The sequence below is a fragment of the Anabrus simplex genome, chromosome 4 (genome assembly GCF_040414725.1).
Source record: "Anabrus simplex isolate iqAnaSimp1 chromosome 4, ASM4041472v1, whole genome shotgun sequence".
NCBI lineage: Eukaryota > Metazoa > Arthropoda > Insecta > Orthoptera > Tettigoniidae > Anabrus > Anabrus simplex.
In genome coordinates this window covers 111385251-111397835 of record NC_090268.1, presented here as the reverse complement: position 1 = coordinate 111397835, position 12585 = coordinate 111385251, and the positions used below count along the sequence as shown (strand labels likewise).

The window sequence follows — 12585 nt, the reverse complement described above, 5'->3', positions numbered from 1 at the left end:
GAATGTTCTTAAAACTGGAATTTTAAGAAATATGTTTGTGGATTAGAATAAATATTTATATTAGTTTTTCAATTTATAAATTGTTTCAGTTACACTTCATGTAAAGAATGCTCATGTACAATAGCATGGTTAAAATAATAATGTTATTTCATATAACTTACAAGATAGGTTAAGTGTCTGTACTTATAACTTTGAAAGATTTGTTAACAAATTTTAAATTTGCTGACACTACCTACAGAATAATCACCAGCCACCACTGCCCTTCTCACCTGACCTGGCTCTAGCTGCACTTCTTCTATTTACTGTAATTTATTTTCATTAATCTCAGTATATTACTTGTCCAACTCCTTGGCTGAATGTTCAGCATTGTGGCCTTCCTTTCACAGGGTCCTGAGTTTGATTCCCAGCTGAGTCAGGGATTTTAATCCCATCTGATTAATTCTTCTGGCTTGGGGACTGACTGTATGTGTCCCAACACTTTCCTCCTCATACTCAGACAACAGACCACACTACCAACCACCACAGAAACACGCAATAGTGATTACATCCCTCCACATAGGGTTGGTGTCAGGAAAGGCATCGGGCCGTAAAACAGGGCTAAATCCACGTGCCACGCAGTTCACACTTGCGACCCCTCGGGTGTGGGGAAAAACGGTAGAAGAAGAAGTAGATTAAGTGGTGAAGTTCGGGCTCTTGGCCCTCTTACACTAAACCAAAATTTGCGCTGAAAGGATAACAATTTCAGTCAGTTGAAGAAATCAAACTGGAATTGCAGATGGAACTAGATATGATTTCCCAAATTGCCTACGAAGACTGCTTCCATGAGTGGAAAAAGCTTTGGGAGTGTTACATTGTGACAGGAGGGGAGTACTTCACAGGAGATAAAGTTAACCAGTCTGCAGGTGAGTCCGTGATGCATTATTTTCATAATTTGGTTATGTTTTTGAACAGGCCTCACAGTAACACATTTTCTTTTATAGTCCTTAACACGTGTGGGGATCAGATAGAGTGCATCTCTAAAATGAAGCGATCATATGAAAGTTATTGCAATTGTCAGAAACGCAAACCAAAATCCTATGGTTATACAGCCTTTTAAGAGTTTTGGCCTGCTTAGACAACTGCTGTCCAGCTAGAAGGCTACTAGAATGTCATATGGGCAGTAATGACATCCTCTGCCATATTGCCTGACTTTTTCCTTGACTGAGTCCACTGCCTCTCATGGTGTTCAGTCCCTCAGTTATCAAAAGATTGAATGATCTCTGTCCCAGTCCTCAATCCTATTAACCTATTTGGACTATCCAGAATTTTCACAGCTTTTCTGGATTAGATGCAGACATGCTAGCCTTATACTAGGGGGCTGGCATGTTATCATAAATAAATTTATGTAATTTTATTTTCCAAGTTAAACTGCTGAAGTATTTTCACAGATTACTTCCGTTATATCCAAGCTTGAACCAAGTTCATTATCTTTCCTTGTGAATTTTAGACTTGGTCTTTATAGAAAATAATTACAACCCTTAGGTTTAAAAAATATTTGCCAATTTCATTAAAGTGGTAGTTAGTCAATATCTTATTGCATTGTAGGATTCAATCCAGAGCCTGGGTATAGACTGTTGTGTTGTGATAGAGAAATACTGCTTTATTCTATAATGGATCAATTCTTTATCTGCTTATGTTATAAGTTCTTATGTGTGTTCTCTGGATGAAATCTAACATACTTGTCACTACTAGAAGATAACATGTAACAAACTACTAATATAGGCTAGTCACTTAATTTTACAGTCAGTCATAACCTTTCCCTTTATTCCTATGTCATTGGAGCTTGACTCATAATTATTCTACTGATGTTACTTATTCCTTTCTCCTGTGGTCCTAAATAATGTATTCTTTTTTCTATTTTCAGCTACTTCAAAAGCTATTGAAGAGTTACGGAAGAGCGTCTCCCTTCTTAAGCTCCCGAAAGAACATTCACCAAGAATATAATTTCAGTGGTTTTCTCTTGAATTCTGTTCAAAAGTTATTGAAAATGGCTGAGAAAATCAAAAAATATTTTCAAAAGAAGAAGATAGAAGCTAAGTTTAAAATGGCTGGTCCTGGCTATAAGCTGGCAGATGATTCGAGCCGGTCAAGCTGTTCCACCTCAAGTCGTAAGGAACCAGTTCCTGTTCCAGTACGTTCCACTCCACATTCTAATGAAGCAAAGCAGGCAGCAGCTGCTGCAGCTCTAGCACGACTCGGTGGTCAGCGGCATCACGATCATGCTGCTTTCAATACGTAAGAGCTGATATCTTGTATGAAATCATTATATAAAGAAAATTACATGTAAGGTAGATTTTTATTCTGGTTGACTTCTGTTATTTCTACTAGTCAGCATAATAACATTATTTTTAGACATGATGTGGGCGTTCGGGCTTATGCCGTGTCAAGAAAACAAGGTGAAACTCTACATTTTGCAGAGATCTTTGCTCTGCATCAGCAGAAGAAAATCTTGACTGTTCACAAGGAAGACTTCTACAACAATGAGGGTTTGAATTTAAGAATGCTTTACTGTTGGAGTTGTAGTGGTACACTCATTCGTCACCAGGTGGCTTGCTGTATTTAAAGTTAAAAACTTCGTCACTGATCCTATTGAACTAATAGTTCCAATGCTAAAAAGATAAAAATGTTCCACCTTTTCAATACAATAACACTGATTTGTGCAACAGTATTATTGTATTGAAATGGTGGAACATTTTTCTCTTTTTAGCATTGGCTTGCTGTATGCTGACACCGCACTCCAAGCGGGAGCTGACTATAACATTAAGCTCCAATTAAGATGTTCTGTCACACCGTGTATGCATGAGAGGTGACAGGACATCAGACGAATCAGGGACGAATGTGGAGGAAAAAATAAATAGGCGCTAATAAAATAAAATGCAACGAAAGGCACCAGGATAGAATAGAACAGAGTGAAGAATGAAAAGAAAGTGTGTGGAGAAAACCAGATAATGATGATGATGGATGGTGTGGGAAGGAAATATGTAAAAATCCTAACAATTTCAACAGGGACACTGGCTATCAATTTAGTAATACGCAGTTGCCAGCCATTAAGGATTTACGTAGGTAGTTCTCTTCCCTGTCGTTTCTCTATTGTTATTTCGTTTCGGTGTTTTCCAAATTCGTACATTCATCATCACCAGATGGTTCATTCCAAGCTATGTATTGTCATACTTTTATAACGTGTGTACACCAGTTGTGCCCCCCTCCCTCCCACACCAATTATTGTCATTATCCTCTGGTTTTCTCCACACACTTTCTTTCCATTCTTCAGCTCCATTGTATTCTATCCTGGTGTGCATTTTATTTTAGTTTTAGTGTTTATTTCTTCCACCACATTCGTCCCTGATTCATCTGATGTCATCTCTGTTACTTCTCACACACACGGTAGGTCTATGATGAACATCTTAATTGGAGCTTAATGTTGTGATCAGTTGCCGCTTGGAACGCGGTGCCAGCACACATCGAGCCACCTGGTGATGAATGAGCGTACCACTACAGCTCTAATGGTAAAGAATCCTTAATTCAAACTCTCATTATTGTAGAAGTCTTCCTCGTGAACAGTCAAGGTTTTCTTCTGAAGGTGCGGAGTAAAGTTCTCTGTGAAACACAGAGAGTTTCATCTTGTTTTCTTGACATGGCATAAGCCCAAAAGCCCACATCATGTCTACAAGTACGGGCCGTGAAATCATCAATGTTAACATTAAAATTTGTTAATTAGAGGTCCATGCATTGTGTTTCCTGCACAGTGCTTCTTAAGTAACTTTTCACAATGAAGCAGATTACAATTTAGTAATACCACCACAAAAGAAACAAACTGAATAGTGTGTAATTTGTTTCATTTTAATGATTAGTAATGGATCCATTCCCAGGCTTTTCCCAGTTATAAGTGTTCTTGGCTGTAACAAGTAATTAGATTTATTTCCAAAAAACTTAAAGATATTCGTAATTCTGTTTCATACCAGTTAGTTTCCACAGTTATGTTTCTCCATTAGGTTGGACCACAAAGCAGTTTAAAACTACCTAGTATTTTGGCATTGTTCTTGCAGAGTTCTTTGTTAACACAGTGTGGATGTATTCATAGTGTCACAGCAATTGTCTTTCATAAGTTTAGCATAAAATATATTGAATAAGGTTTTGTGGTTATTCAGAATGTAAATTGCGGATTTTAATGTCAAATAGCGGCTACAGCAGTCGTGCTTTGTTCTTATTATTGCTGGCTACATTGTAACCTGCAAGAGAATTGACTTTCGGGAAACTTGCGCTGTGTAGTATAACTTTAGAGTATATTTTTCTCTGGTAAAAAATACTGTACTGTACAGTTTGGAGGGAAATCATCATCATCATCTTCTTCGCTTTTCCCCAGCTTTTTGCGGTGAACACTAGGAGTCAGTTTAGCCCAGTTTACGGCTGATGCCTTTCCTGCCACCCACCCTATGTGCAGGGATGTATTTCCTTTTGCGTGTTTCCGTGGTGTGTAAATTAAGAGATGCGTATTAAGACAAAACAAAAGCACTCGCTCACCAAGACACAGGAATTAAAATATATGCAGTTAAAATCCCCTGTTCAGCCTGGAATCGAACCCATAGCCCTCTGGATCAAGGGTCATGATGCCAACCATTCAGCTTCTTCTTATACCAGGTAATTTAGTGGTTGTTGAAGCCATCAAGGCTCATTTTAGTTTTGGCTAGGGCTTTTAAACCAGGTGGCCTTCCTTATGCACATGTTTAATCAGGGGAAAGTTCCAACTAGGGATCGTCTAGGCTTGAAAACTCAGCCTTTCTGGGCAGAAACCCAGCAGCGAAACCACTGTGCTTATCATGCCCTGACGGAAATTAGTTTGGGAAATCGATGAGCCGATATGTGTATTGGAACTATAGATATGGTGTCACGAGAAAGAAATGCTAAAATCCAAGAAATCACACAGGTGATGACAAAGTGAAAGTAAAAATAGTAGATAAAAGTTTTTAAAAATGTAGTGGTCAGTAGGGACAAAAAGAAGAAACGAGGTGGCAGAAATATTGGCGGAAGAACTAACATATGACGTTCTTAATGTGAGCAAAAGGTAATGGTGGAAGGAAGTACAGCTGACATCAATAAAGTATATGCTTCCCAAACAGGATGTAGATTTTAAGAAAAGAAACAGCTTATAATGCAACTGGAAGATACTGTAAAAACTGATAAAACAGTGATTACAGGAAATTTTAATGTAGAAGTAAGAAGTATATGAAGAAACATGAAGAAATGCTTAAAAATACGCAAAGGGAGTTAAATATCTGAAGAATAGAAGAGTCAATGGAAATGATTGGTATCAGAAAAGAGTGTGTAATTCACTAGATAACGCTGGAATTTTGAACATAAATCAATAATAAATTACATAATTGTAATTGAAGAATCCAAATATATCTAAAAGGTGTCAATTTTGTTGATCATAGATTATTTGTGGGAATATTACAAAACCTCAAGATAGGAAATGGTGGTAGGAAGAGGGAAACCAAAATTAAAAGCTGAAAATTGAAGGAAAGAGAGAAGGATGGGGAAAGTTGAAGCAGACTTTTATTAAAATCCCACAAAAAAGACACCGTGGTAAAATTAAAGAATAGCTGAAGCTGTAAAGAAGAGGAATAAAGCTTGGTGACACTAGTTTAAGAATAGGACTGGAAAAAGCAAAGCAGCTCAAAAGAACATTTCTATGGCAAAGAAGACATTGTAGTAAGAAAAATTAGCTGAAACTTTGCAGGAAGACAAATAATAAGTGGATGGCTTTGAAACTGAAGACTTACAGAAGTAGAAAATCTTTTATTACAAATAAAGATTAAGAAAATTCCAGGAGTGGATGAAATCACAATAGAAATTACAGTATTTAACCTTTTCACTGCCATGTTGTCTTGACCAAGCGAGTCCTCGTGGCCAGGGTTTTTTTTCTTTTTTCAAGGAAGGAGCACTTTCACAACTACTCTTTTAACGATAATATAACTGGAATATAATTCAAAATTGGCTTGAAATACATCGAATAGCCTACAGGCTTAAAATACACTCAAGAATCATTAGCATATATTGAATGATCTCTAAAAGTGTCGGAGTTCATGAAAATTGTAACCCCCCCTAAAACAGAAGGGAGCACATAATACAAGGTACATATAAAACACGTAATGATTTAATAATCCAAAATAACAAACCTGAAGGAATAACGTCAGCCGATGATACACCCGGAAAAACATTTTAAATTTCAACAACACATGGCAAAGCAGGATAACCAGCATGACAACTAGAGAAGGGATGTATGGGAATCAGGCCAGGAAACCCTACAGAGGACGAGATCTTACGTGACGTTGTAGGGAAAGAAACGTGAGAACATTAACCCTTTGTCTGACTTTACTCAACATATAGAATTTAAACAAGGTATAAAGAACACCAATTAAAAGGATAACACCATCAATTAAGAAAAAGGGTAAATCGAACCACGCGGTTCCTATCGGTGGTTCTTCAGAAAAGTAAATATGTACACAATATTACAGTTACATTTAAATAGGTGAGCATAACTTCGACGTTAAAATTTCCAATGAAAATTTAACCAGGAATATATGACATAATTATAAACATCTTACAAGGCAAGTTGAAAAATGTTACAAGGAAAGGAAACAACAGAAATAAATTTAGCGCAGAGGCCTATAGAGGGGCAGTCCTCTCCTAATACACATCAGTGAAGGACGCATTGCTCAACAGGTGTACACTAAATTGACGCGGAATTACTGGAGGCAACTCGGAGGAAAATTAAAATTTACATTTACACAAAAGGTTAATAAAGGAATTGCCTCCAAAACAAAACTAAGGCATTACAAAATCAAAACGGTGAAAACCAGGATCTAAGGTGAACTCCGAACAAATGAATTTACATTACTAGCTATGACACTATATGAGCTATATAGCTAACACCACACATATAGATTTGATGACAAACTACAGGATCAACATTTACCAGTTCCTATTGAAATGATCAGCAGTATTAGAACTAACAGTTCTGTGTATATAAATTAATACTTGAAATTATTCTCAATGATGAACATACTCAAGATGTTAGAACCTAGTTCATTTTCAAATTTATTCATATTCCATCCCAGTTTTTAATGTCACTTTGTATATATTTGTTTTTATGTCGATTGTGTACATGTACATTTGTTTAGTTATTAGGTGTTTTACATTAAGGCTGAAGATGGCCAGCCCAGGCCGAAACTAGTCCCTAATTAATGTAATTTAGAATATTACATATTAAAGTATTGAAAGGTGGACCATTACTACATTAATTTAATAATTACATTATATACGAGTTTGGCAGTGATTGGGTTAAAGAAGCAGGACTATCGGAATTCATTGGCTGTGTACAGGGCAAGTCTCGCAAGGGTTGTCGTCCTTCTTGCATGCCATTTGTCAGTAAATGAGAGCATGGTCGCTATCATACCATTCCCATACCCCCTGTAAAAATACCCTTCAACTTTGAAGTATGGATAATCAGACAGAAAATGTGTCGGTGTGACATAAAACCAATTGAAGAAAATTAGATAGAAAAACAAATACTGAAAATGCTCTCCCTCAGCCTGTAGACAAGCATTGTAGCATGTGATGATATTCCAGTTCACTCTCTGCTATTCAAATCTTCAAAATTCTGGTACGAATTGCATTTTAAAATTTACAGCACACAAAAATATGCTTTTCCACTCTTACCACTTTGAACACTGGCATATTTGTAATGTGTTAACTGCTGTATACTGAGCATTTGAGCCATATTTTGAGGCTTTATAACTGTGATACTTTTTGAGCTAAATTATTATTATTATTATTATTATTATTATTATTATTATTATTATTATTATTATTATTATTTCATCCTAAGCTGTAATTATCTGTCTCAGTACTGAACCCAGTTATTTCTTTTATTTTCAACATTGAAATATGAAAGGGGGCCAATATATTTATCATGCTTTTGAGCTTTTTATTTTTTTCCATTTATTTCAAATCATGCACATAATTAATTTTTTCATATATGTCCTCGGACACTCCCAGCACTAAAAGCCATACGCCATTTCATTTCATCTAAAACACAAAATATGATTGGTAATGTTAATACATTTTTTACTGTACAATTAAGAACATTTTAACTTTGTGTGATGAAGTTCAAGACATTTGGGTAAGCAGAGAGGCGTACTGTTATTATCATCATAATTGGGTATGTATTACCTGAATTACAGACTGAAAGTAGGGATTCATCATTGTCATTGCTATCACCCAGTTCGGATTATGCATTCCAGTTTATCAGGGTTTCTGTTGCCCTATTGCTCAAAGAATCAAGATACCGTGATGCCACTGTAGGAACAAGTGGGAAAACAAAGCGTGCAGAACACACGTTCACTGTTCTTGAAATTAAACATTTGTATTCTATCTTGCAAGAATAGTAGTTTAATCTAACAGCAGTATAAGGAACTATAATGCTGTCATTCATGTTTACCAGAAGACAAACTGACTTATTTCCAGCGTGTGATGATTTATTAGTTAAGGAAATCAAGCCCGAGCATGCTCAGGCTCTGTATGTGGCACTATGTTCAATGTGTTAATCAGCAGCCCATGAAATGCATTAAACTGATCAGTTACTGCTGTATAAGAAACAATATATATATATATCGTATGGTTGTACAAGTACACAAAAGTTTACGAATAATTAAATGGAAATATCCAAATTTGACAACCATTCCAGAGCACATGGTGTCACTTGGTGTAGAGTCTTCAGACCACCGTCAAATGCACGAAGTGGGCACTCCTGAACAATGTATTATATTGTTTGGTCCTCCACTCCACAGTCACGGGCAGCAGATGTACGGAAACCGCATTTCTTTAAGGTGTGACCACACCTCCCTTGACCCGTTCTAATGCGGTTCAGCTTCAACCAGGTTTGGTGTGGTAGTTGGAATCCCTCTTTCTTTGTAGGATCTTCAACCAGGTGAGCATTGTTGGGTGGATGTTCGTTCCAATGTTGTTGCCACTTGTACGTCATGTCGAAAGAATTGATACCTTATAAATCAACCCAGGGTGGCTTGCGTGATTTCAAACGTGTTGTTGGTGGATCTTGCAGGGCATCATACAACGGAGAGTTCTTATGAGAAGTGATCTTCTTGAGCAAGCTTACCTTAGCTGCTTTCGTCGTTAGATCTTGCGGAGCGATATTGGCAAGGACTGGTAGCCACTGTGTGGGAGTAGATCTAACAATACCAGTGATAACCCTCATGGTCTCATTGAGTAGCACATCAGTCTTAGTGGTATGAGTGCTGTTTTCCCATACAGGGGCACAATATTCACCAGCAGAATACACAAGAGTGAGTGTAGCAGAACGTAGAGTATTAGCGTCTGCACCCCAGCTGCTTTCGGCAATCTTGCGGAGTAGATTCACTCTTGAGCTAAGTTTCCTTGATAACTTGATGCACTGTTGTTTGAATGCCAAGGACCAATCCAGAGTGATTCCAAGATATATAGGATTGTAGTTATGGGGCACTTTGATTCCGTCAAAAGTCACATGTAGCTTCCTTTGGGCTTCTTTATTATTTGGATGGAATGCAGTAACCTGTCTTGTTTGGGTTGGGTTGAAGTCTCCACTTGTGGAAGTAATCATTCAGTTTCGCCAGATCACTAGTTAGAACATTCTCACAGTTCATGAAATTTTTACTCTGAATAATATTAATGCTAGGTCGTCTGGATACTGGATTTTCATGGAATCTGTGTGAGGCATATCATAGATATACAAGTTAAACAAAATGGGGGCCAGAACTGATCCCTGAGGTAGGCCATTGTTTAGAATCCGCCACCTGCTAGCTTGCCCATTCAGAACACCTTAAAGCACCTGTCAGCAAGCATGTTGTTCATTAAAAGTGTCAACTTTTGACATGGGATGATTTCATTAAATTTGGATATCAAGCCCTCCCTCCATACAGTGTCGTAAGCTGCTGTAACATCCACGAAAACTGCAGCAGCTGATTTGAGATCTCGTTGAAATCCAGCTTCTACTACAGTTGTCAATGTTAAGACCTGGTCGCAGCAACTCCGATGTTTCCTAGAGCCACCTTGTTCGATCGGGATGATTTGATCAATGGCCTCTTGAATGCGATTTAGAATAAGCCTTTCTAGTAGCTTATAGGTCATGGTGAGTAGTGATATTGGTTGATAATGAGAAGCATCAGTTCCGTCTTTTCCCGGTTTCAGGATGGCAATTATCTTAGCCAGTTTGAAAAGCTTCGGTAATTTTTCAGTTTTCAGAATTTCATTGAACGATCCAATAAGCCACATCTTTGTTTTTGATCCGATGGCTTTAAAAACTCTGGATATATGCCATCAAAGCCAGCGGCTTTGTTTACCTTTATCAAGTTCCTCAATGCAGAAGTCACGTGAGTAGACTGGGTGTGGTTTTACACGGGACCTCTTTATGTACAGTTCATTCTTCACAGCTCGTGTCTGTTCTTTGTCTATTTTAGTTTTTGAAATATTCATCAGTCTGGATGCAACAGCATTAGCATTCACATGTGTGACTGTTCTTGACAGAAGCTTGTCGTAGACTGGCTGAGACCATGACATTACTGGGTAAGCTATATGGTTCAAGCAACTATTGCATCATCCATTCATTTAGACACGGCACAGAGAATAACCAGCAACTTGACTGAGGCTCGCACTGCAGAAAATAAAAATCCACAGCCTGTTTCCAGTCATTCAACTGGGTCAGGAATGGAATGAATGAAGCCCCCACCTAGTGGCGAGGATAGGAATTGTGCCGGCTGCCGAAGCCTGTCGCGCTCCTCTGAGGCAATGCTTAATGACTGACTGATGAAATTAAATAATATTGTAGAGTGTTGCCGGAGTACCCGGAGAAAAACCTGTCCGCCTCTGCTTTGTCCAGCACAATTCTCACATGGAGTGATTGGGATTTGAACCACGGAACCCAGCGGTGAGAGGCCGGCACGCTGCCACCTGAGCCGCGGAAGCTCTCACACTGTAGAATACTAAAAATTGTTTGGAAGAAGAAAAGGATACCTGAAGACAAGAAAAATGTAGCAGTTACTGCAGTCTTTATGGTGGGTAAAAGGCTCAATGTAGAAATTACTGGTATAGAGGCATTGCATTACTAAGCCATTGTTGTAAGCTCTATGAAAAATAATTTTCGAAGAGACTTAAAACAAAGTAGAATTCAGTATAAGAGAGGAACAACCGATTTGTATATTTACGAGATCAAGGATAGATTTAATATTTGCTGCTAGACAAATGATGGAAAAGAGAGAGGAATTTAGTGAATATATGATAATTGCTTTTATAGATCAGAAAGGGCCTCTGACACTGCACTGTTCGAAGGAAATAAATATGGATTATTACTGTCGAATGCAATTCCAACTACAATTAAATATATATACAGCAAATGCCTATATTATGTCATGAGAGAAGACAAAAAATATGATTCATTTAAAACAGATAGAGGGATCCAGCTAGATAATATATGTTCAGTAGTGTTGTTCAACACTGCATTAGACAGCATCATTAGAAAATTATGACAAGATTCAACAGCAAATGATTGCTTACACAGGTAATGTTGGGTAATATTGAGCAAATGTTTGAGGAGCAAGTTATTGTTTCGTACATAGCAATTGAAGGAGCTGGTATGAAAATGAGTCCTGGGAATAACTTACCTCATGAAAGTCAGTAGAGAAGCAAGGCCTATAAAGGGCCTAAATGTTAGTACTTGAGTGTACACACGTTAGCCAAGACATCTGTAGACTCTTGCTACTTGATCTTCATTTGTTGCTTAAGGGTTGGTTAGTTGCTCCCAATTATAGATGTGATATCTGTTAGACACACTCAATTGGTTTGGACAGACCTGGTTTGTAGTAACATCCCTTTGTTTAAATCGTCAGGGCTGCATAGTAAAGAGAACCTTCTGGACAAGGTTGGGGAAAGAAGTTCAAGAGGAGAGCTAAAGATAACTTGATCCATGGTGGGTCAGGCCCTGATCCTGGTATATAACGAAAAATCGTCTAATATTGCATTGATAAAATATGAATTTTAACAATTTAAATTGTTAAAATTTGTTATATACCAGGATCAGGGCCGTGATCCACACTGGATCAAGTTATCTTTAGCTGATGATGATCACTAAGATAGAGCGAAACATGTCCTACTTGTAATTTCTATCAGTGGTTTTATCCTAAATATAAAGGACTATTGTGTATTGGAAAGGTGGTTTTATTAATATAATAACTTCTTATTCTGAAATCCAATACGGTTTTATAATGAGATTCATAACTTGTAATAAAGTTCAAGAGGAAGTCAAATTCCAATATTCCAGTATTCAGATTTGGGTAGTTGAAAAGTAAACTAATGTACACTCACTCCTGGCAGTTACACATTTCTTTAAAACAATTGAACCTGTAGAAATGTTTGTTGTGGATATCCACATGATTTGTATCTACAAAGAGAGTTAAGTATATAATGCAACGCTTTCTTTTTCCTAAAAGCCGGTTGTTT

The 12585-nt window shown here is 37.5% G+C and overlaps 1 protein-coding gene across 5 annotated transcripts in view; it reads left to right on the top strand.

Annotated features, from left to right (window-relative positions):
• The window catches only part of Gint3 (GDI interacting protein 3), a 132475-nt gene that overhangs the window by 10706 nt on the left and 109184 nt on the right, over positions 1 to 12585 (top strand). For 4 of the 5 annotated variants that reach the window (XR_010859780.2, XR_010859781.2, XM_067145167.2 and 1 more), the window contains exon 2: positions 1904 to 2274. Coding sequence is in view for 3 of the 5 variants with exons in the window: in XM_067145167.2 (XP_067001268.2) it covers positions 2027 to 2274 (248 nt within the window). In the remaining 2 variants the exon portion in view is untranslated. Of the gene's footprint in view, positions 1 to 775; positions 903 to 1903; positions 2275 to 12585 lie in introns of all 5 variants that reach the window. The other variant, XM_067145166.2, reaches the window with a different exon arrangement.